At 56.9% G+C, this 24,556-nt stretch overlaps 3 protein-coding genes across 9 annotated transcripts in view; 2 read left to right on the forward strand and 1 right to left on the reverse strand.

Moving 5' to 3' along the window:
* The window catches only part of LOC107523524 (interleukin-3 receptor subunit alpha-like), a 242,023-nt gene that overhangs the window by 140,635 nt on the left and 76,832 nt on the right, over positions 1-24,556 (reverse strand). The window lies entirely within an intron of this gene.
* P2RY8 (P2Y receptor family member 8) lies at positions 1,347-14,748 on the forward strand. 2 transcript variants are annotated; one of them, XM_060183118.1, is made up of 2 exons: positions 1,347-1,552; positions 12,293-14,748. In XM_060183118.1, exon 2 carries the CDS (start codon positions 12,298-12,300, stop codon positions 14,488-14,490), a length of 2,193 nt encoding a protein of 730 aa, XP_060039101.1. In that variant the 5' UTR covers positions 1,347-1,552; positions 12,293-12,297; the 3' UTR covers positions 14,491-14,748. The 2 variants fall into 2 exon arrangements, with proteins under 2 accessions (XP_060039101.1, XP_060039102.1); XM_060183119.1 differs by having other exon boundaries at positions 1,347-1,548.
* Positions 21,101-24,556, forward strand: part of ASMTL (acetylserotonin O-methyltransferase like) — a 39,464-nt gene continuing 36,008 nt past the window's right edge. For 3 of the 4 annotated variants that reach the window (XM_060183126.1, XM_060183125.1, XM_060183124.1), the window contains exons 1-2: positions 21,106-21,208; positions 21,363-21,494. In XM_060183126.1, coding sequence (XP_060039109.1) covers positions 21,116-21,208; positions 21,363-21,494 — 225 coding nt within the window. In that variant the 5' untranslated portion in view covers positions 21,106-21,115. Of the gene's footprint in view, positions 21,209-21,362; positions 21,495-24,556 lie in introns of all 4 variants that reach the window. The other variant, XM_060183123.1, reaches the window with a different exon arrangement.

The following is a 24,556-nucleotide window of genomic DNA, read 5'->3' on the forward strand; positions in this document are numbered from 1 at the left end:
GAAGGAGAAGGAGAAGGAGAAGGAGAAGGAGAAGGTGAAGGTGAAGGAGAAGGAGAAGGAGAAGGTGAAGGTGAAGGAGAAGGTGAAGGAGAAGGAGAAGGAGAAGGTGAAGGAGGAGGAGGAGGAGAAGGAGAAGGAGACGGAGACGGAGAAGGAGAAGGTGAAGGTGAAGGAGAAGGAGGTGAAGGTGAAGGAGAAGGAGAAGGAGAAGGAGAAGGAGACGGAGAAGGAGAAGGAGAAGGAGAAGGAGAAGGTGAAGGAGAAGGAGAAGGAGAAGGAGACGGAGAAAATTCTGGAACCACTGTGTGTCAACAGTCACACTGGGAACAGTTTACAGCCCTCCCCCAAAGACAGTGGGTGGAAAACAAAGAAATATTTAAAAAGAAAGAAAGGGAGCAAGAAAGAAGAAGAGAAAGGAGGAGCAAAAAAAAAAAAAGAGAGAGAGAGGAGTGAGAGAGAAAAAGGGAGGGAAGAAAAGAAAAAAGAGAGAGGAAGTAAGAAGATAGGGAGGTAAGGAAGGAAAAAAGAAGAAAGGAAGAAAGGGAAAGGGGAGGAAGAAAGTAAAGAAAAAGAAAGGGAGAAAGAGAGGAAGGGAAGACAAGAAAGAAAGGAAGAAAGAAAGAAGGGAGAAAGAAAAAGAAAGAAAGGACAGAAGGACAAAAGAAGATGAAAGAAAAAGAAAGAAGGAAGCAAGAAAGAAGATAAAATAAAGAGAAAGCAGAAAGGAAGGAAAAAGGAATAAAGGAAAGAGAAAGAAGAGAGAAAGAAAGAGAAGAAAAGAAAAAGGGAGAAGGGAGGGAAGGAAGGAAGGAAGAAGAAAAAAGAGAAAGAAGAAATGAAGAAAAAGGAAGCAAAGAGAAAGAAGAGAAAAAAAGAATGAGATATAACAAATCGATTAAACAAAGAAAAAGAATGAAATGAAAATTAATTTAAGAAAGGAAAAGAATGAAAGAAGAAAGAGGAGAAAAGAAGAGAAAAATTAATAATGGGGCGGGACTCTTGTTCAAAAAATCCCAAATCACAAAGTAAAACAAGATAAAATAAAATAAAATGATAAAAAGCAAACATCAAAAAGTTGAAGCAAGATGAGATCCAGGCTCTCTCCTGAGGGAACCGGGTTGAAATCGTGACTTTTTCTTTCTCTCTCTCTCTCTCTCTCTCTCTCTCTCTCTCTCTCTGTCTCTCTCTTTTTGGCCTCCACGCTCCACGTCCGTCCGAGCTCTGTCTTCCTGGTGAACTCGAAACTTTTTTTTTTGTTCTTTGGGGTAAAAAAAACAAAGAAACGGTCGTTATGAAACAGCAGAGCGGTGTGTGAAGTCCCCTCAGGCACAGAAAGAGGAAGTTTGGGGCGCCTGGGTGGTTTTGGGTGTCACCTGTCCTTGCTGTTCTGCAGGTGACGGAGCCGCTGAGGCCACGAGCGTCCCCAGGGTCCAGGACAGAGCCCCCCGGGGACGGCCAACGGGCCCCGGGGTCCCCCAGAAGGCGTCCATTTTCTGCAGAAGCCACCCCAAGATCACCTTCCGTTGGGGACAAGCCACAGGACACACCGTAAGTTGGGGACAAAGGACACTGGGGACAATGGGGGACACTTGGGGACACTGGGGGACATTCGGAGACACTGGGAACACTTGGGGGACACTGGGGATCACTTGGAGACACTTAGGGACACTTGGGGACAGTGGGTGACACTCGGGGACACTTGAGTGACATTTGGGGACACTTGGGTGACTCTTGGGTGATACTTGGGTGAATCTTGGGTGACAGTGGATGACACCTGGGTGACACTTGGAGAAACTTAGGGACACTTGGGGACAGTGGATGGCACTTGGGGACAGTGGGTGACATTTGGGGACACTTGGGTGACTCTTGGGTGGCACTTGGGTAAATCTTGGGGACACTTGGGGACAGTGGGTGACACTTGGAGACACTTAGGGACACTTGGGGACAGTGGGTGACACTCGGGAACACTTGAGTGACATTTGGGGACACTTGAGTGACATTTGGGGACACTTGGGTGGTACTTGGGTGAATCTTGGGTGACACTTGGTGACAGTGGATGACACCTGGGTGACACTTGGAGACACTTAGGGACACTTGGGGACAGTGGGTGACACTCGGGGACACTTGAGTGACATTTGGGAACACTTGGGTGACTCTTGGGTGATACTTGGGTGAATCTTGGGTGACACTTGGTGACAGTGGATGACACCTGGGTGACACTTGGAGACACTTAGGGACACTTGGGGACAGTGGGTGACATTTGGGGGCACTTGGGTGACTCTTGGGTGGCACTTGGGTGAATCTTGGGGACACTTGGGGACAGTGGGTGACACTTGGAGACACTTAGGGACACTTGGGGACAGTGGGTGACACTCGGGGACACTTGAGTGACATTTGGGAACACTTGGGTGAATCTTGGGTGATACTTGGGTGAATCTTGGGTGACACTTGGTGACAGTGGATGACACCTGGGTGACACTTGGAGACACTTAGTGACACTTGGGGACTGAGTGACACTCGGGGACACTCGGGGACAGTGGGTGACACTTGGAGACAGTAAGTGACATTTGGGGACAGTGGGGGGCACTGGGGACACTGGATGACATGGGTAAATTGGGGACACTGGGTGACATTGGGTGACATGGGTCAATTGGGGACACTTGGGGACCCTGGGTGATAGTTGGGGACATTTGGGGACAGTGGGTGGCACTTGGGGACAGTGAAGACACTTGGTGATACTTGGAAACACTTAGGGACACTTGGGGACAGTGGGTGACACTTGGGTGACACTTGGGGACACCTGGGTGACAGTTGGAGACACCTAGGGACACTTGGGGACACTTCAGGACACTTGGGGACACTTCAGGACAGTGGGGGACACTTAGACACACTTGGGTGACTCTTGGGGACACTTGAGTAACACTTAGGTGACATTTGGGGACAGTGGGTGACACTTGGGGACAGTTAGGGACACTTGGAGACACTTGGGGACATTGGAGGGGTCAGTGGGGACAGTGGGGGACACTTAGGGACACTGGGTGACAATTGGGAAAAGTGGGGGACACGTGGGGACATTGGGGGATTCTTGGGTGACACTTGGGGACACTTGAGGACATTGGAGGGGACAGTGGGGGGCACTTAGGGACACTTGGGGACATTTGAGGGGTCAGTGGGAGACACTGGGTGACAATTGGGGAAAGTGGGGGACACTTAGGGACACTTGGGGACATTGGAGGGGTCAGTGGGGACAGTGGGGGACACTTAGGGACACTGGGTGACAATTGGGAAAAGTGGGGGACACTGGGTGACACTTGGAGACACTTGGGGACATTGGAGGGGTCAGTGGGGACAGTGGGGAACACTTAGGGACACTGGTTGACAATTGGGAAAAGTGGGGGACACGTGGGGACACTTGGGGATATTTGAGGGGTCAGTGGGGACACTTAGAGACACTGGGTGACACTTGGGGACACTGGGGACAGACAGAAGGTCCTTCTGTCGCCTCTGCTGGCATCTTTGCAGACAAGGGTCCCGTCCACCCAGAGGGCTTTGGGGTCCCCCCGGGGGTGGGTGCTGGTCCCCTTGTCCGTGGGTCCTTCCGCTCACAGAAATGGGAGCCGTCGTGCGGGCGGGCAGGGCTGGAGTTGGGGGGCTCTGGGAGGCCACCCTGCACGGGGCCGGGGACACGTCACCCGTGAGTGCTGGGCTCAGGACGGGGCTCCCCAGGCTCAGGGGCTCCGGGTGTCCGCGGCTCTGGGCTGAAGGGAGGTCGGGGGCTCAGCGTTGCCACAGGGACCTAGGGACACTGGACAGACACACAGACATGGATGGATGGATGGATGGATGGATGGATGGATGGATGGATGGATGGATGATAGACAGACAAGACAGATAGATGGATGATAAATTAGTGATAAGTAGATATAGATATACATAGATACATAGATAATTAGATGGTGATGGATAGATAATTAGATGACAGGTAGATGATAGATGGAGAGATAAATAGATATATAGTAGATGATAGATTAGATGGATAGATAGATTAGATGGATAGGTAGATGGATAGATTAGATGGATAGCTAGATGGATAGATTAGATAGGTAGATGGGTAGATTAGATGGATAGATAGATTAGATGGATAGATGGATAGATTAGATGGATAGATAGATTAGATGGATAGATGGATAGATTAGATAGATAGGTAGATGGATAGATTAGATAGATAGATAGATAGATAGATAGATAGATTAGATGGATAGATAGATGGATAGATTAGATAGATAGGTAGATGGATAGATTAGATGGATAGCTAGATGGATAGATTAGATAGATAGGTAGATGGATAGATTAGATGGATAGATAGATGGATAGATTAGATAGATAGGTAGATGGATAGATTAGATGGATATATAGATGGATAGATTAGATAGATAGGTAGATGGATAGATTAGATGGATAGATAGATGGATAGATTAGATAGATAGGTAGATGGATAGATTAGATGGATAGCTAGATGGATAGATTAGATAGATAGGTAGATGGATAGATTAGATGGATAGATTAGATAGATAGGTAGATGGATAGATTAGATGGATAGATAGATGGATAGATTAGATAGATAGGTAGATGGATAGATTAGATGGATAGATAGATGGATAGATTAGATAGATAGGTAGATGGATAGATTAGATGGATTAATAGATGATAGGTGAAACATTGATACATGCTATATTATTAATAGATGAGATAAATGATAGATTGATAGATGATAGATGAATATGATTGACAGATGAATAATAACTAGATATAGATATACATAATTAGATGATAGGTGGATAGATAATTAGATGATCGGTAGATAATTAAATGATAGGTAGATGATAGATGGAGAGGTAAATAGATATATAATAGATGATTAGATAGATGGATTGATAGATGATAGGTGAAACATTGATACAGGATTAGATTAGTAGTAGATGATAGATGATAGACAGATGATGTAGATAGATTGATAGATGATGGATAGGCGAAACATTGATACGTGATAGATTATTAATAGATGATACAGACAGATGATGGATGGATGATGGATGATGGGGAGATGGAGACAGGGAGACAGAAACACATGGAGACCGAGAGACAGAGAGACAAGGAGATAGAGAGACGGAGGAACAGAGAGACAGGGAGATGGAGAGACAGGGAGACAGAGAGACAGAGAGACAGGGAGACAGGGAGACAAGGAGATGAGAGACAGGGAGATGGAGAGACAAGAAGACAGAGATACAGAGAGACAGAAGAGACAGGGAGACAGAGAGACGGAGGAACAGAGAGACAGGGAGATGGAGAGACAAGAAGACAGAGACACAGAGACAGGGGGACAGAGACACAGAGAGACAGAGAGACAGGGAGATGGAGAGACAGGAAGACAGAGACACAGAGAGACAAGGAGACAAGAGAGACAGGGAAATGGAGAGACAGGGAGACAGGGAGATGGAGAGACAGGAAGACAGAGACACAGAGAGACAGGGAGACAGGGAGACAAGAGAGACAGGGAAATGGAGAGACAGGGAGACAGAGACACAGAGAGACAAGGAGACAAGAGAGACAGGGAAATGGAGAGACAGGGAGACAGGGAGATGGAGAGACAGGAAGACAGAGACACAGAGACACAGAGACAAGAGAGACAGGGAAATGGAGAGACAGGGAGACAGAGACACAGAGAGACAGGGAGACAGGGAGACAAGAGAGACAGGGAAATGGAGAGACAGGGAGACAGAGACAGGGAGACAGGGAGGCAGGAGAGACATGGACACAAAGACAGACACAGAAAGACGGAGAAAAGACAGGAGCGATGAGGAGGTAGTGACAGAGAGACAGAGAGACAGAGAGACAGGGAGACAGGGGAGATGCCAGAGAACCAACATTCCCAGGACCACCGCACTCTCTGATTCATTCATCAATCCATTCACTCATTCTCTCCCTTATCCATCATCCAATCCATCTGTCTGTCTGTCTATCCATCCATCATCTAATTATCATCTATCTATCTACCTATCTACCCATCATCTAATTATCTACTTACCATCTATCTATCTATCTATCTACCATCTATTATCATCTATCAATCTACCCATCCATCACCCATCCATCCATCAACTGTCTGTATATCTATCCATCAATCATCTAATATCTGCCTATCCATCTATCTAATCTATCAATCTATCACCTATCTATCCATCCATCCATCAACTATCTATCTATCATCTGTCCATCATCCATCCATCAACTATCTATCTATCAATCAATCTATCTAATCTATATATCAATCAATCATCTAATTATATATCTGTCTATCCATCTATCTAATCTATCAATCTATCCATCCATCCATCATCCATCCATTCATCAACTATCTATTTATCTATCTAATCTATCAATCTATCCATCCATCTATCATCCATCTATCCATCAACTATCTATCTATCTACTATCAATCATCTAATTATCTTTATGTCTGTCTATCCATCTATCTAATCTATCATCTGTCTGTCTATCCATCATCCATCCATCAACTATGTATTTATCTATCTATATATTTATAATCTATCAATCATCTAATTATCTATCTATCCATTTATCTAATCTATCATCTGTCTATCCATCTATCTATCCATCATCCATCATCTATCTATCTATCTATCTATCTATCTATCTATCAATCATCTATCTACATTCATTTCCATTCCCCTTCCCTCCCCTCTCTCCCCTCCTTCCTGCTCACCCTCGTCCCCCATCCCCCCATCCGTCCCCCCTTTTTCCTGTCCGTCCATCCGTCCCCTGTCCCCCGTCCGTCCACCCACAGACGGTTGGTCTCTGGGCCCCTCGATTGCTGACAGCAGAGCCGGGGGGCCCCGGGAGGAAGTGGGTGCCGTGCCGGCTTCCTGTGGCTTTGTGCCCTGGGGCCGGGTGGTGGGAGCCCCCCGCTCGCCCGCCCGCCCGCCCGCCATGCAAATAGCACCGCCATCCTGCAGCCTCCTCGGGCCAGAAAGATGCAAAATGATCCTATCTATAAATTTAAAAAAACACACACACACAACATCAAACGGGCCCCAGACGGCTGGCACGGGCCTGTTGGGCGCTCTGCGGCCGCCGCCTCCAGGCAGGCCTCCAGGGATGAGACCTCAAGGGCCTCCCCCGCCCCGGTTTTTTTTTTTTTGTTTGTTTTTTTCTTTTATCGTTTCTTTTTGTTTTGTTTTGAGGAGTAGAGGGTGTGTGGAGGAGGGAGGCCGGGCGGTGCAGGGGGTTGTCGCTTCTGGGGCGGGTGTCGCAGGAGTTACGAAAGACGGTCGGGGCTGGGGGTGTGGCTGGGGTCACAGGCAAAAAAAACAACAACAACAAGAACACCTCAGATAAATGAAATAGAATAAACGAAAGCAAGATGGGAGGGAGGGAGGGGAATGAGGTGCACGAGGTGCGGGCTTCAGCTTCTGGTGTCAAGTGCAGAATAGTCAGGAGACAGTAAACGAGAATGGCGATGCTAAAACAAAACAAGGCAGGTAGCGTGGAGTACGGAATAGAGACGCTATAGAAGAAAGAAAGGAAGAAAGAAAGAAAGAAAGAAAGAAAGAAAGAAAGAGAGGAAAGAAAAAAAGAGAGGAAAGAAAGAAAGAAAGAAATAGAGGAAAGAAAGAAAGAAAGAAAGAAAGAGAGGAAAGAAAGAAAGAAAGAGAGGAAAGAAAAAAAGAAAGAAAGAGAGGAAAGAAAGAGAGGAAAGAAAGAAAGAGAGGAAAGAAAGAGAGGAAAGAAAGAAGAAAAGAAAGAGAGGAAAGAAAGAAGAAAAGAAAGAGAGGAAAGAAAGAAAGAAAGAGAGGAAAGAAAGAAAGAAAGAGAGGAAAGAAAAAAAGAAAGAAAGAGAGGAAAGAAAAAAAGAAAGAAAGAGAGGAAAGAAAAAAAGAAAGAGAGGAAAGAAAAAGAGAGGAAAGAAAAAAGAAATAGAGGAAAGAAAAAAGAAAGAAAGAGAGGAAAGAAAGAAAAAAGAAAGAGAGGAAAGAAAAAAAGAAAGAGAGGAAAGAAAAAAAGAAAGAAAGAGAGGAAAAAGAGAGGAAAGAAAAAAAGAAAGAGAGGAAAGAAAAAAGAAAGAGAGGAAAGAAAAAAAGAAAGAGAGGAAAGAAAAAAAGAAAGAAAGAGAGGAAAGAAAAAAAGAAAGAAAGAGAGGAAAGAAAAAAAGAAAGAGAGGAAAAAGAGAGGAAAGAAAAAAAGAAAGAGAGGAAAGAAAAAAAGAAAGAGAGGAAAGAAAAAAAGAAAGAAAGAGAGGAAAGAAAAAAAGAAAGAGAGGAAAGAAAGAAAGAAAGAGAAAGGGAGAGAAAGAAAAGGAAAGAAAAAAGGAAAAAAGAAAAAAGAAAGAAAGAGGAAAGAGAAGAGAAAGAAAGAACAGGAAGGAGAAAGGAAAAGGGAAGAAAGAAAAAGAAAAAAAAGAAAGAAAAGGGGAGAGAAAGAAAAAGAAAAAAGAAGGAAAGAAAGAGAGAGAGAGAAAAGAAAGAAAAAAGGAAGAAAGAAAAAGGAAAAAAGAGAAAGAAAGAAAAGGAAAGAGAAAAGAAAGGAAGGAAGGAAGGAAGGAAGGAAGGAAGGAAGGAAGGAAAGGAAAAAAGAAAAGGAAGAGAAAAAAGGAGAGAGAGAAAAAGAAAGGAAAAAGAAAAAGGAAGGAAAGAAAGAGAGAAAGAAAAGAAAGAAAAAAGAAAGGAAAGGAAAGAAACGAGAAAGAAAGAAAAGGAAAGAGAGAAAAGAAAGAAAAAGGGAAAAAAAGAAAGGAAAGGAAAAGGAAAAAGAGAGAGAAAGAAAGAGAGAGAAAGAAAGAGACAGAGAGAAAAAGATACAGAGAAAGAGAGAGACAGAAAGAGAGAGACAGAGACAGAGACCAAGAAAGAGAGAGAGAGAAAGGGAGAAAGAGACAGAGAGAAAGAGAAAGAAAAAGAGAGAAAGGAAGAAAGAGAAAGAAAGAGAGACAGAGAGGAAGAAAAAGAGGCAGAAAGAAAGAAGGAAGAAAGAAAGAATGGAAGGAAGAGAGAAAGAAGAAAGGAAAGAAAGAAAGAAAGAAAGAGAAAGGAGAGAGGGAAGAAAGGAAAGAAGAAAAGAAAAGAAAGGAAGGAAGAAAAAAGAAAGAAAGAGAGAAAGAAAGAAAGAAGGAAGGAAGAAAGAATGGAAGGAAGAGAGAGAGAGAGAGAGAGAGAGAGAGGGAGAGAGAGGGAGAGAGGGAGAGAGAGAGAGTGTGAAAGGGGCTGTGGAGAGGTGGTTTGTCCGCAGAGCTGACGTGAATCACCTTGTAGACTATTGACTGTATGGGCACGGTCTGACTTTATCCTTCTCTGTCCCCCTGTCCTGTCTGTCTGTCCCCCTGTCCCCCTGCCCTCGTCCATGTGTCTCCCTGTCCTCCTGTCCCCCGTCCCCATGTCCCCATGTCCGTGTGTCCCCATGTCCCCCTGTCCATGTGTCCACCTGTCCCCCTGTCCCCACGTCAATGTGTCCATGTGTCCCCCTGTCCATGTGTCCCCATATCCCCATGTCCGTGTGTCCCCTGTCCCACGTCAATGTGTCCCCCTGCCCATGTGTCCCCATGTCCCTCTGTCCGTGTGTCCCCATGTTCCTCTTTCCATGTGTCCCCCTGTCCCACGTCAATGTGTCCCTGTCCCTGTGTCCCCATGTCGCTCTGTCCATGTGTCCCCCTGTCCCACGTCCATGTGTCCCCATGTCCCCCTGTCCCCATGTCCATGTGTCTTCATGTCCCTCTGTCCATGTGTCCCCCTGTCCCTGTCATTGTGTCCCCCTGTCCCCCATCAATGTGTCCCCATGTCCCCCTGTCCCCATGTCCATGTGTCCCCCTGTCCCCCATCAATGTGTCCCCCTGTCCCCCATCAATGTGTCCCCATGTCCATGTGTCTCCATGTCCCCATGTCCATGTGTCCCCCCGTCCCCCATCAATGTGTCCCCCTGTCCCCCATCAATGTGTCCCCATGTCCATGTGTCCCCATGTCCCTCTGTCCATGTGTCCCCCTGTCCCTGTCATTGTGTCCCCATGTCCCCCATGTCCATGTGTCCCCATGTCCCTCTGTCCATGTGTGCCCCTGTCCCCCGTCATTGTGTCCCCCTGTCCCCATGTCAATGTGTCCCCATGTCCCTCTGTCCGTGTGTCCCCATGTTCCTCTTTCCATGTGTCCCCCTGTCCCACGTCAATGTGTCCCTGTCCATGTGTCCCCATGTCCCTCTGTCCATGTGTCCCCCTGTCCCCCATCAATGTGTCCCCATGTCCCCCTGTCCCCATGTCCATGTGTCTCCATGTCCCCCTGTCCCCCTGTCCCTGTGTCCCTGTGTCCCCCTGTCCCCCGTCCCTGTGTCCCCATGTCCCCCTGTCCATGTGTCCCCATGTCCCCCTGTCCCCCTGTCCCCTTGTCCCTGTGTCCCCATGTCCCCCTGTCCCCCTGTCTCTCTGTCCCCCTGTCCCTGTGTCCCCATGTCCCCCTGTCCATGTGTCTCCATGTCCCCCTGTCCCCCTGTCCCCTTGTCCCTGTGTCCCCATGTCCCCCTGTCTCTGTGTCCCCCTGTCCCCCTGTCCCTGTGTCCCCATGTCCCCCTGTCCCTGTGTCCCCATGTCCCTCTGTCCATGTGTCCCCTGTCCCTGTCCATGTGTCCCCATGTCCCCCTGTCCCCATGTCCATGTGTCTTCATGTCCCTCTGTCCATGTGTCCCCCTGTCCCTGTCATTGTGTCCCCCTGTCCCCATGTCCATGTGTCCCCATGTCCCCCTGTCTCCATGTCCATGTGTCCCCATGTCCCCCTGTCTCCATGTCCATGTGTCCCCCTGTCACCCATCAATGTGTCCCCATGTCAATGTGTCCCCATGTCCCTCTGTCCGTGTGTCCCCATGTTCCTCTTTCCATGTGTCCCCCTGTCCCACGTCAATGTGTCCCTGTCCATGTGTCCCCATGTCCCTCTGTCCATGTGTCCCCCTGTCCCCCATCAATGTGTCCCCATGTCCCCCTGTCCCCATGTCCATGTGTCTCCATGTCCCCCTGTCCCCCTGTCCCTGTGTCCCTGTGTCCCCCTGTCCCCCGTCCCTGTGTCCCCATGTCCCCCTGTCCATGTGTCCCCATGTCCCCCTGTCCCCCTGTCCCCTTGTCCCTGTGTCCCCATGTCCCCCTGTCCCCCTGTCTCTCTGTCCCCCTGTCCCTGTGTCCCCATGTCCCCCTGTCCATGTGTCTCCATGTCCCCCTGTCCCCCTGTCCCCTTGTCCCTGTGTCCCCATGTCCCCCTGTCTCTGTGTCCCCCTGTCCCCCTGTCCCTGTGTCCCCATGTCCCCCTGTCCCTGTGTCCCCATGTCCCTCTGTCCATGTGTCCCCTGTCCCTGTCCATGTGTCCCCATGTCCCCCTGTCCCCATGTCCATGTGTCTTCATGTCCCTCTGTCCATGTGTCCCCCTGTCCCTGTCATTGTGTCCCCCTGTCCCCATGTCCATGTGTCCCCATGTCCCCCTGTCTCCATGTCCATGTGTCCCCATGTCCCCCTGTCTCCATGTCCATGTGTCCCCCTGTCCCCCATCAATGTGTCCCCATGTCCATGTGTCCCCCATGTCCCTCTGTCCATGTGTCCCCCTGTCCCCCATCAATGTGTCCCCATGTCCCCATGTCCCCCTGTCCCTGTGTCCCCATGTCCCTCTGTCCATGTGTCCCCCTGTCCCCATGTCCATGTGTTCCCATGTCCCTCTGTCCATGTGTCCCCCTGTCCCCCATCATTGTGTCCCCATGTCCCCCTGGCCCCATGTCCATGTGTTCCCATGTCCCTCTGTCCATGTGTCCCCCTGTCCCCCATCATTGTGTCCCCATGTCCCCCTGTCCTCATGTCCATGTGCCCCATGTCCCTCTGTCCATGTGTCCCCCTGTCCCTGTTATTGTGTCCCCATATCCCCCTGTCCCCCTGTCCATGTGTCCCCATGTCCCCCTGTCCCCATGTGCATGTCTCTCCATGTCCCCCTGTCCCCCTGTCATTGTGTCCCCATGTCCCCCTGTCCCTGTGTCCCCATGTCCCCCTGTCCCCCTGTCCCTGTGTCCCCATGTCCCCCTGTCCCCCTGTCCCTGTGTCCCCATGTCCCCCTGTCCCCCTGTCCCTGTGTCCCCATGTCCCCCTGTCCATGTGTCTCCATGTCCCTCTGTCCATGTGTCCCCTTACCCCCCGTTCCCGTGTCCCCACGTCCCCCTGTCCCCTTGTCCCCCCTGCCCTCGCCCCCCCGTGTCCCCCGCCCAGCGGCCATGTTCGCCAACGCGTCGTCGTCGTGGTCGTCGTGGTCGCCGGGGCTGGACAACGCCACTCTGCTGGCGCTGCGCGACGCGCGGGTGTCGGCGGCCGTGCCGGCCGTGTTCCTGCTGGTGGCGGCCGTGAGCGTCCCGGTGAACCTGCTGTCGCTGTGGGCGCTGTGGCACCGCGCGGGCCCCGCGTCGCCGGCCTCGGTGCTGCTGGGCCACCTGGCGCTCACGGACCTGGCGCTGGCCGCCGTGCTGCCCCTGCAGGCCGCCTACCACCTGCGCGGACACTGGGCGCTGGGCCCGCGGCCGTGCGCGGCCGTCACGGTGGCCTTCTACGCCGACATGTACGTGTCGGTGCTCACCGTGGCGCTCATCGGCGCCGACCGCTACCTGGCCGTGGCCCGGCCCCTGGCGGCCGCCCGCTGGAGGAGGCCCGGCCCCGCGGCCGCCGCCTGTCTGGCCTGCTGGGCGCTCGTGCTGGCCGCCCTGTCCCCGCTGGCGGCGGCCGACCTGACGTTCGTCGTGCGGCCGCTGGGCGTCGTCACCTGCTTCGACGTGCTGCCCTGGACGCTGCTGCCCGGCCCCGGGGCCTGGGCCGCCTTCCTGCTCGCGCTGGTCGCCGGCCTCTTCCTGCTGCCCTTCGCCGTCACCGTGGGCTGCTACGTGGCCACCATCCGCTGCCTGCTGCGCGCCGCCCGCCGCCACCGCCGCGACCACCGGGAGGAGCGCTGGGCGGCAGAGGGAGAGCGCGGGCGGAGAGACCACGGGGCAGAAGGTCGCGGAGCAGGAGGTCGCCGGCGGAGAGACCACGGGGCAGAAGATCGCGGAGCAGGAGGCCGCGGAGCAGAAGATCGCGGGTGGAGAGACCGCGGAGCAGAAGGTCACGGAGCAGAAGGTCACGGAGCAGAAGGTTGCGGGCGGAGAGGCCACGGAGCAGAAGGTTGCGGGCGGAGAGGCCACGGAGCAGAAGGTCACAGGCAGAGAGAACACGGAGCAGAAGATCGCGGGCGGGGAGACCACGGAGCAGAAGATCGTGGAGCAGAAGGTCGTGGGCGGGGAGACCACGGAGCAGAAGGTCGTGGAGCAGAAGGTCGTGGGCGGGGAGACCACGGAGCAGAAGGTCGTGGAGCAGAAGGTCGTGGGCCGGGAGACCACGGAGCAGAAGATCGCGGAGAAGGAGGCCGCGGAGCAGGAGGCCACGGGGCAGAAGATCGCGGAACAGGAGGCCGCGGAGCAGAAGATCGCAGGCAGAGAGACCACGGAGCTGAAGATCGCGGGTGGAGAGACCACGGAGCAGAAGATCGCGGAGCAGGAGGTCGCGGGCAGAGAGACCACGGAGCAGAAGATCGCGGAGCAGGAGGCCGCGGAGCAGAAGATCGCGGAGAAGGAGGCCGCGAAGCAGAAGATCGCGGAGCAGAAGGTCGCGGAGCAGAAGGTCACGGAGCAGAAGGCCACCAAGCAGAAATTCGCGGGCAGAGAGACCACGGAGCAGAAGACCACGGAGCAGAAGATCGCGGAGCAGGAGGCCGCGGAGCAGAAGGTTGCGGAGCAGGAGGCCACCAAGCAGAAGATCGCGGAGCAGAAGGTCGCGGAGCAGAAGGCCACCAAGCAGAAGATCGCGGGCAGAGAGACCACGGAGCAGGAGGCCGCGGAGCAGAAGGTCGCGGAGCAGGAGGCCACGGAGCAGAAGGTCGCGGAGCAGAAGGTCGCGGAGCAGAAGGCCACCGAGCAGAAGATCGCAGGCAGAGAGACCACGAAACAGAAGGCCACGGAGCAGGAGGCCGCGGAACAAGGGGCCACGGCAGAGGAGGCCGCGGGAGGGGAGGCCGCGGGGCCGGAGGCGTCGTGAGCGGGGGCGGCCAAGGCGGGCACCGCCGGGCCGTGGCGCTGGCGGCCGTGGTGCTGCTGAGCTTCGTGAGCTGCTACGGCCCCAACAACGTGGTGCTGGTGGCGCACGTGGTGGCCCGGCTCTTCTACGGGCGCAGCTTCTACACGGCCTACAAGCTCACCCTGTGCCTCAGCTGCCTCAGCAACGCCCTGGACCCCTTCATCTACTACTTCGCCTCCAGGGAGTTCCAGAGACGCCTGCGGGACTACCTGTCCGCCCTGCCCTGCCGGCCGCGGGCGCGACGGCGGGCGCGGAGCGGGGGGCACGCGGCCCTCCTGGGCTCGCGGGAGAGGAGGGAGAGCGGATGCTGAGAGGGCCGGCGCACCGGCAGCCACGTCGCCACGGGAGGACGTGTGCCGAGAGGGCTGGGGCTGCGGTTCCCGTTCCGGGGCCGGGAGGACCGTGGGGAGTCCCAGCTCCCGTGACAGCGCCCCACGCGGGGACGGGCCCCCCACACCCACCCAACACGGGGTGCTGATCGCCCACCCACCCCGCTGAGCTCCGCCCAGCACCCATGATGCCGTGGGGGGCGTTGGCCCACGTGGATCCGGGTTCGATTAAAAGGAAAGGGCGGCCGAGAACGTGCTTGTTTGGGGGCCCGGAAGGAGGTGGGGGCGACAGGGCGGCTCGGATGCGTGACCCTGGGCGGGGGAATCTGAGGGGGGAGCAGCTCACCTGAGCTCACACACCTGTCTGCTACCTGCACAGGTGAGCCCCGGATCTCTGTCTGTCTCTCTCTCTCTCTCTCTCTCGCTCGCTCTTACACACACACACTCACTTGTCTGCTCCCTGCACAGGTGTCTCCACAGGTCACTCTCCTGAGCTCACACACCTGTCTGCTACCTGCACAGGTGAGCCCCGGATCTCTCTCTCTCTCTCTCTCTCTCTCTCTCTCTCTCTCTTTCGCTCGCTCGCTCGCTCTTACACACACACACTCACTTGTCTGCTCCCTGCACAGGTGTCTCCATAGGTCACTCTCCTGAGCTCACACACCTGTCTGCTACCTGCACAGGTGAGCCCCGGATCTCTCTCTCTCTCTCTCTCTCTCTCTCTTTCGCTCGCTCGCTCGCTCTTACACACACACACTCACTTGTCTGCTCCCTGCACAGGTGTCTCCATAGGTCACTCACCTGAGCTCACACACCTGTCTGCTACCTGCACAGGTGAGCCCCGGATCTCTCTCTCTCTCTCTCTCTCTCTCTCTCTTTCGCTCGCTCGCTCGCTCTTACACACACACACTCACTTGTCTGCTCCCTGCACAGGTGTCTCCACAGGTCACTCACCTGAGCTCACACACCTGTCTGCTACCTGCACAGGTGAGCCCCGGATCTCTCTCTCTCTCTCTCTCTCTCTCTCTCTCTCTCTTCGCTCGCTCGCTCGCTCTTACACACACACACTCACTTGTCTGCTCCCTGCACAGGTGTCTCCATAGGTCACTCACCTGAGCTCACACACCTGTCTGCTACCTGCACAGGTGAGCCCCGGATCTCTCTCTCTCTCTCTCTCTCTCTCTCTCTCTCTCTTTCGCTCGCTCGCTCGCTCTTACACACACACACTCACTTGTCTGCTCCCTGCACAGGTGTCTCCATAGGTCACTCTCCTGAGCTCACACACCTGTCTGCTACCTGCACAGGTGAGCCCCGGATCTCTCTCTCTCTCTCTCTCTTTCGCTCGCTCGCTCGCTCTTACACACACACACTCACTTGTCTGCTCCCTGCACAGGTGTCTCCATAGGTCACTCTCCTGAGCTCACACACCTGTCTGATACCTGCACAGGTGAGCCCCGGATCTCTGTCTGTCTCTCTCTCTTTCTCACACGCAAACACACACCTGTCAGTGACCTGCACTGGTGACCCCCCAGATCTCTCTCTGTCTATTTCTCTCTCTCTGTCTCTCTCACACACACAACCAGTCTGCTACCTGCATCGGTGACCCCCAGATATCTCTCTGTCTCTCTCTGTCTCTGTCTCTCTCTCTCTCTCTCACACACACCTGTCTACTCCCGGCACAGGTGTCTCTGCAGGTCATTCACCTGAGCTCACACCCCTGCCAGTTACCTGCACAGACGACCAAATAACCGGCCTCTACACCTGCCCCGTGGCCCCCAGCCCTCAATGTCCTGGCACCAGGGGACCCCAATTTCCCTGCATCAGGGGACGCCAATGTCTCTGCACCAGGGGACGCCAATGTCCCTGCACCAGGGGACCCCAATGTCCCTGCACCTGGGGACACCATGTCCGTGCACCAGGGGACCCCAATGTCCCTGCACCAGGGGACCCCAATGTCCCGGCACCAGGGGACCCCAAAGTCCTGCACCAGGGACCCCAATGTCCCCGCACCAGGGGACCCCAATGTCCTGCACCACGGGACCCCAATGTCCCTGCACCAGGGGACCCCAATGTCCCTGCACCAGGGGACCCCAATGTCTGTGCACCAGGAAACCCCAATGTCCCTGCACCATGGGACCCCAATGTCCAGCACCAGGAGACCCCAATGTCCATGCACCAAGGGACCCAAATATCCTGCACCAGGGGACCCCAATGTCAGTGCACCAGGGGATCCCAATGTCCTGCACCAGGGGACTCCAATGTCCTGCACCAGGGGACCACAATGTCTGTGCACCAGGGGACCCCAATATCCCTGAAGCAGGGGACCCCATTGTCTCTGCACCAGGGGACCCCAATGTCTGTGCACCTGGGGACCCCAATGTCCTGCACCAGGGGACCCCAATGTCCGTGCACCAGTTGACCCCAATGTCCTGCACCAGGGGACCCCAATGTCCGTGTACCAGGGGACCCCAATGTCCGGCACCAGGGACGCCAATGTCCCTGCACCAGGGGACCCCAATATCCTGCACCAGGGGACCCCAATATCCTGCACCAGGGGACCCCAATGTCCGTGTACCAGGGGACCCCAATGTCCGGCACCAGGGACCCCAATGTCCCTGCACCAGGGGACCCCAATATCCTGCACCAGGGGACCCCAATATCCTGCACCAGGGGACCCCAATGTAACTGCACCAGGGAACCCCAATGTCCCTGCACCAGGGGACTCCAATGTCCATGCATAGGGGACCCCAATGATTCTTCACCAGGGGACCCCAATGTCTAGCACCCGGGGACCCCAATGATTCTTCACCAGGGGACCCCAGTGTCCTGCACCAGGAGACCCCAATGTACTGTGCACCAGAGGACGCCAATGTCCTGCACCAGGGGACCCCAATGTTTGTGCACTAGGAGACCCCAATGTCCGCACCAGGGGAGCCCAATGTGCTGCACCAGGAGACCCCAATGTCCTGCACCAGGGGACCCCAATGTCCTGCACCAGGGAACCTCAATGTCCCTGCACCAGGGGACCCCAATGTTCTGCACCAGGGGACCCCAATGTCTCCGCACCAGGGGACACCAATGTCCCTGCACCAGGGGACCCCAATGTCCCTGCACCAGGGGACAGCAATGTTTGTGCACCAGGGGACCCCAATGTCTCCGCACCAGGGGACACCAATGTCCCTGCACCAGGGGACCCCAATGTCCCTGCACCAGGGGACAGCAATGTTTGTGCACCAGGGGACCCCAATGTCCCTGCACCAGGGGACACCAATTTACGTGCACCAGGGGACCCCAATGTCCAGCACCAGGGGACCCCAATGTTTGTGCACCAGGGGACCCCAATGTCCTGCACCAGGGAACCTCATGTCCCTGCACCAGGGGACCCCAATGTCCTGCACCAGGGGACCACAATGTCCTTCCACCATGGGACCCCAATGTCTGTGCACCAGGGGACCCCAATGTCCCTGTACCAGGGGACCCCAATGTCCCTGGACCAGCGGACCCCAATGTCCGTGCACCAGGAGACCCCAATGTCCTGCACCAGGGGACCCCAATGTCCCTGTACCAGGGGACCCCAATGTCCCTGTACCAGGGGACCCCAATGTCCCTGTACAGGGGACCGCAATGTTCTGCACCAGGGGACCCCAATGTCCCTGTACCAGGGGACACCAATGTCCTGCAACAGGGGACCCCAATGTCCTTCACCAGGGAACCTCAATGTCCTGCACCAGGGGACCCCAATGTTCTGCACCAGGGGACCCCAATGTCCCTGTACCAGGGGACCCCAATGTTCTGCACCAGGGGACCCCAATGTCCCTGTACCAGGGGACCCCAATGTTCTGCACCAGGGGACCCCAATGTCCGTGTACCAGGGGACCCCAATGTCCTGCACCAGGGGACCCCAATGTCCCTGCACCAGGGGACCCCAATGTCTCTGCACCAGGGGACCCCAATGTCCCTGCACCAGGGGACCCCAATGTCCCTGCACCAGGGGACCCCAATGTCCCTGCACCACGGGACACCAATGTCTCTGCATCAGGGGACCCCAAAGTATGTGCACCAGGGGACCCCAATGTCCCTGCACCAGGGGACCCCAATGTCCCTGCACCAAGGGACCCCAATGTCTCTGCACCAGGGGACCCCAATGTCCCTGCACCAGGGGACCCCAATGTCTCTGCACCAGGGGACCCCAATGTCCCTGCACCAGGGGACCCCAATGTCCCTGCACCAGGGGACACCAATGTCTCTGCATCAGGGGACCCCAAAGTATGTGCACCAGGGGACCCCAATGTCCCTGCACCAGGGGACTCCAATGTCCATGCATAGGAGACCCCAATGTCTGTGCACCAGGGGACCCCAATGTCCCTGGACCAGGGGACCCCAATGTCTCTGCACCAGGGGACCCCAATGTTCTGCACCAGGGGACCCCAATGTCCAGCACCAGGGGACCCCAATGTCCGTGCACCAGGGGACCCCAATGTCCTGCACCAGGGAACCTCAATGTCCCTGCACCAGGGGACCCCAATGTCCCTGGACCAGGGGACCCCAATGTCCCTGCACCAGGGGACCCCAATGTCCTGCACCAGGAGACCCCAATGTTCTGCACCAGGGGACCCCAATGTCCCTGTACCAGGGGACCCCAATGTCCCTGCACCAGGGGACTCCAATGTCCATGCATAGGGGACCCCAATGTCTCTGCACCAGGGGACCCCAATGTCCCTGGATCAGGGGACCCCAATGTCTCTGCACCAGGGGACCCCAATGTCCAGCACCAGGGGACCCCAATGATTCTTCACCAGGGGACCCCAATGTGCTGCACCAGGGGACCCCAATGTACTGTGCAGCAGGAGACCCCAATGTCCTGCACCAGGGGACCCCAATGTCCTGCACCAGGGAACCTCAATGTCCCTGCACCAGGGGACCCCAATGTGCTGCACCAGGGTACCCCGATGTCCCTGTACCAGGGGACCCCAATGTCCCTGGACCAGGGGACCCCAATGTCCCTGCACCAGGGGACCCCAATGTCCCTGCACCAGGGGACCCCAATGTCCTGCACCAGGAGACCCCAATGTTCTGCACCAGGGGACCCCAATGTCCCTGTACCAGGGGACCCCAATGTCCCTGCACCAGGGTACTCCAATGTCCATGCATAGGGGACCCCAATGTCTCTGCACCAGGGGACCCCAATGTCCCTGGATCAGGGGACCCCAATGTCTCTGCACCAGGGGACCCCAATGTCCAGCACCAGGGGACCCCAATGATTCTTCACCAGGGGACCCCAATGTGCTGCACCAGGGGACCCCAATGTACTGTGCAGCAGGAGACCCCAATGTCCTGCACCAGGGGACCCCAATGTCCTGCACCAGGGGACCCCAATGTCCCTGCACCAGGGGACCCCAATGTGCTGCACCAGGGTACCCCGATGTCCCTGTACCAGGGGACCCCAATGTCCTGCACCAGGGAACCTCAATGTCCCTGCACCAGGGGACCCCAATATCCTGCATCAGGGGACCCCAATGTCCCTGTACCAGGGGACCCCAATGTTCTGCACCAGGGGACCCCAATGTCCGTGCACCAGGGGACCCCAATGTCCTGCACCAGTGGACCCCAATGTTTGTGCACCAGGGGACACCAGTGTCTCTGCACCAGGGGACACCAGTGTCTGTGCACCAGGGGACCCCAATGTCCCTGCACCAGGGGACCCCAATGTCCTGCACCAGGGAACCTCAATGTCCTGCACAAGGGGACCCCAATGTCCTTCCACCATGGGACCCCAATGTCCGGCACCAGGGGACCCCAATGTCCCTGCACCAGGGGACCCCAATGTCCTGCACCAGGGGACTCCAATGTTCTGCACCAGGGGACCCCAATGTCCCTGCACCAGGGGAATCCATAGGGGGCGTGGCCTCAGAGCGAGAGGCGGGACGGAGCGAGTGAGTGACAGCTTCGGAGGGCTGATGTTGGCTGATGGGCGTGGCCGCGGCTTTGTCGCCCTCGTTCATTGGCAGCGGGGCTAGTGGGCGGGGACTATGGTGTGGCTAGACGGCGGGGAGAATGGGCGTGGCTTGGGCGGTGCTTCTGGCTTCGTGGCTCAGGCCTTGTGGGCGTGGCTATAGGCGGACGTCCTCGCTGATTGGCGGTAGGGCCGGAGGGCGTGGCCTGCTGCTGATAGACAGCTGCGACCCTGGGCGTGGCCCGAGCTCGGCCCCTCTCGTTGATTGGCAGCGGGGCTGGTGGGCGTGGACTCTGCAGTTGATAGACAGCGGGGGTGGGGTGAATGGGCGTGGCCTGGGCGTGGCTTCTGGTTGTGTGTCCCTCAGGCTTGTGGGCGTGGCTACATGCGGCCTCACTCGCCGATTGGCGCCTGGGCCGGTGGGCGTGGCCTGGCATTGGGAGCGGTGAGCCTGCGCGTGCTCTCGCTGATTGGCCGCAGGCGCGTGGGCGTGGCCTAATCCTTGCCGCCTTCCCTGACTGGCTGCGGGGGGGGGGGGGGGTTCGTGGCCCTCTGTCTGATTGGCTGCCGAGCGGGGCCGTGGGCGTGGCTTTCCCGGCGGCTATATAGCGGCTCCCGAGCCTCCGCCCCGCGCATTCGGGGCGGGCCGGCGCCATGGTGCTGCTGCCGGTGCTCGGGAAGCTGCAGCACAAGCGCGTGGTGCTGGCCAGCGCGTCCCCGCGTCGCCGGGAGATCCTCAGCAATGCGGTGACCCGGGCCCGGGCCGCCCTGGGGAGGGGGAGGGGGAGGGGGGGGCCTGGCGGGGAATGGTCGGGGCCCGGCGGCGCCCCTCCGGGCGGGCGGCCTGGAGGCGGTGACCTTCGGCCCCCGCCGCCCCCTGACCCCTGACCCCTGACCGCAGGGCCTGCGCTTCGAGGTGGTGCCGTCCCGGTTCCGGGAGACGCTGGACAAGGCGGCCGCGCCCGGGCCCGCGGGCTACGCGGAGGACACGGCCCGGCACAAGGCGCTGGAGGTGGCGCGGCGGCTGCACCAGGTGGGCGGGGGTGCGGGGTGCGGGGTGCTGGGTGCTGAGTCTGGGTGCTGGGTGCTGAGTCTGGGTGCTGGGTGCTGAGTCTGGGTGCTGGGTGCTGAGTCTGAGTGCTGGGTGCTGGGTGCTGAGTCTGGGTGCTGGGTGCTGAGTCTGGGTGCTGGGTGCTGAGTCTGGGTGCTGAGTCTGGGTGCTGGGTGCTGAGTCTGGGTGCTGAGTCTGGGTGCTGGGTGCTGAGTCTGGGTGCTGGGTGCTGGGTGCTGAGTGCTGGGTGCTGAGTCTGGGTGCTGAGTGCTGGGTGCTGAGTGCTGGGTGCTGAGTCTGGGTGCTGGGTGCTGAGTCTGGGTGCTGGGTGCTGAGTCTGGCTGCTGGGTTCTGAGTCTGGGTGCTGAGTCTGGGTGCTGGGTGCTGGGTGCTGAGTGCTGGGTGCTGAGTCTGGGTGCTGGGTGCTGAGTCTGGGTGCTGGGTGCTGAGGCTGGGTGCTGAGTCTGGGTGCTGGGTGCTGAGTCTGGGTGCTGGGTGCTGAGGCTGGGTGCTGAGTCTGGGTGCTGGGTGCTGAGTCTGGGTGCTGGGTGCTGAGGCTGGGTGCTGAGTCTGGGTGCTGGGTGCTGGGTGCTGAGTCTGGGTGCTGGGTGCTGGGTGCTGAGTCTGGGTGCTCAGTGCTGGGTGCTGAGTCTGGGTGCTGGGTGCTGAGTCTGTGTGCTGGGTGCTGAGTCTGAGTGCTGGGTGCTGGGTGCTGAGGCTGGGTGCTGAGTCTGGGTGCTGGGTGCTGAGTCTGGGTGCTGAGTCTGGGTGCTGGGTGCTGAGTCTGAGTGCTGGGTGCTGGGTGCTGAGTCTGGGTGCTGGGTGCTGAGTCTGGGTGCTGGGTGCTGAGTCTGGGTGCTGGGTGCTGAGACTGGGTGCTGAGTCTGGGTGCTGGGTGCTGAGTCTGGGTGCTGAGTCTGGGTGCTGGGTCTGGGTGCTGAGTCTGGGTGCTGGGTGCTGAGTCTGGGTGCTGAGTCTGGGTGCTGAGTCTGGGTGCTGAGTCTGGGTGCTGGGTGCTGAGTCTGGGTGCTGGGTGCTGGGTGCTGGGTGCTGAGTCTGGGTGCTGAGTCTGGGTGCTGGGTGCTGAGTCTGGGTGCTGGGTGCTGAGTCTGGGTGCTGGGTGCTGAGTCTGAGTGCTGGGTGCTGGGTGCTGAGGCTGGGTGCTGAGTCTGGGTGCTGGGTGCTGAGTCTGGGTGCTGAGTCTGGGTGCTGAGTCTGGGTGCTGGGTGCTGGGTGCTGAGTCTGGGTGCTGAGTCTGGGTGCTGAGTCTGGGTGCTGAGTCTGGGTGCTGAGTCTGGGTGCTGGGTGCTGAGTCTGGGTGCTGGGTGCTGAGTCTGGGTGCTGAGTCTGGCTGCTGGGTTCTGAGTCTGGGTGCTGGGTGCTGAGTCTCGGTGCTGGGTGCTGAGTCTGGGTGCTGAGTCTGGGTGCTGAGTGCTGGGTGCTGAGTCTGGGTGCTGGGTGCTGAGTCTGGGTGCTGGGTGCTGGGTGCTGAGTCTGGGTGCTGGGTGCTGAGTCTGAGTGCTGGGTGCTGGGTGCTGAGGCTGGGTGCTGAGTCTGGGTGCTGGGTGCTGGGTGCTGAGTCTGGGTGCTGGGTGCTGAGTCTGGGTGCTGAGTCTGGGTGCTGGGTGCTGAGTCTGAGTGCTGGGTGCTGGGTGCTGAGTCTGGGTGCTGGGTGCTGAGTCTGGGTGCTGGGTGCTGAGTCTGGGTGCTGGGTGCTGAGACTGGGTGCTGAGTCTGGGTGCTGGGTGCTGAGTCTGGGTGCTGAGTCTGGGTGCTGGGTCTGGGTGCTGAGTCTGGGTGCTGGGTGCTGAGTCTGGGTGCTGAGTCTGGGTCCTGAGTCTGGGTGCTGAGTCTGGGTGCTGAGTCTGGGTGCTGGGTGCTGAGTCTGGGTGCTGAGTCTGGGTGCTGAGTCTGGGTGCTGAGTCTGGGTGCTGAGTCTGGGTGCTGGGTGCTGAGTCTGGGTGCTGGGTGCTGGGTGCTGGGTGCTGAGTCTGGGTGCTGGGTGCTGAGTCTGGGTGCTGAGTCTGGGTGCTGAGTCTGGGTGCTGGGTGCTGAGTCTGGGTGCTGGGTGCTGAGTCTGGGTGCTGGGTGCTGAGTCTGAGTGCTGGGTGCTGGGTGCTGAGGCTGGGTGCTGAGTCTGGGTGCTGGGTGCTGAGTCTGGGTGCTGAGTCTGGGTGCTGAGTCTGGGTGCTGGGTGCTGGGTGCTGAGTCTGGGTGCTGGGTGCTGAGTCTGGGTGCTGAGTCTGGGTGCTGGGTGCTGAGTCTGGGTGCTGGGTGCTGAGTCTGGGTGCTGGGTGCTGAGTCTGGGTGCTGAGTGCTGGGTGCTGAGTGCTGGGTGCTGAGTGCTGGGTGCTGAGTGCTGGGTGCTGAGTCTGGGTGCTGAGTCTGGGTGCTGAGTGCTGGGTGCTGAGTCTGGGTGCTGGGTGCTGAGGCTGGGTGCTGAGTCTGGGTGCTGGGTGCTGAGTCTGGGTGCTGAGTCTGGGTGCTGGGTGCTGAGTGCTGGGTGCTGAGTCTGGGTGCTGAGTCTGGGTGCTGGGTGCTGAGTCTGGGTGCTGGGTGCTGAGTCTGGGTGCTGGGTGCTGAGTCTGGGTGCTGGGTGCTGAGTCTGGGTGCTGAGTCTCGGTGCTGGGTGCTGAGTCTGGGTGCTGGGTGCTGGGTGCTGAGTCTGGGTGCTGGGTGCTGAGTCTGGGTGCTGGGTGCTGGGTGCTGAGTCTGGGTGCTGGGTGCTGAGTCTGGGTGCTGGGTGCTGGGTGCTGAGTCTGGGTGCTGAGTCTGGGTGCTGGGTGCTGAGTCTGGGTGCTGGGTGCTGAGTCTGAGTGCTGGGTGCTGGGTGCTGAGTCTGGGTGCTGGGTGCTGAGTCTGGGTGCTGAGTCTGGGTGCTGAGTCTGGGTGCTGGGTGCTGGGTGCTGAGTCTGGGTGCTGTGTCTGGGTGCTGAGTCTGGGTGCTGGGTGCTGAGTCTGGGTGCTGGGTGCTGAGTCTGGGTGCTGGGTGCTGAGTCTGGGTGCTGGGTCCTGAGTCTGGGTGCTGGGTCTGGGTGCTGGGT

The sequence above is a fragment of the Erinaceus europaeus genome, chromosome X, assembly GCF_950295315.1.
Source record: "Erinaceus europaeus chromosome X, mEriEur2.1, whole genome shotgun sequence".
NCBI classification, from domain to species: Eukaryota; Metazoa; Chordata; class Mammalia; order Eulipotyphla; family Erinaceidae; genus Erinaceus; species Erinaceus europaeus.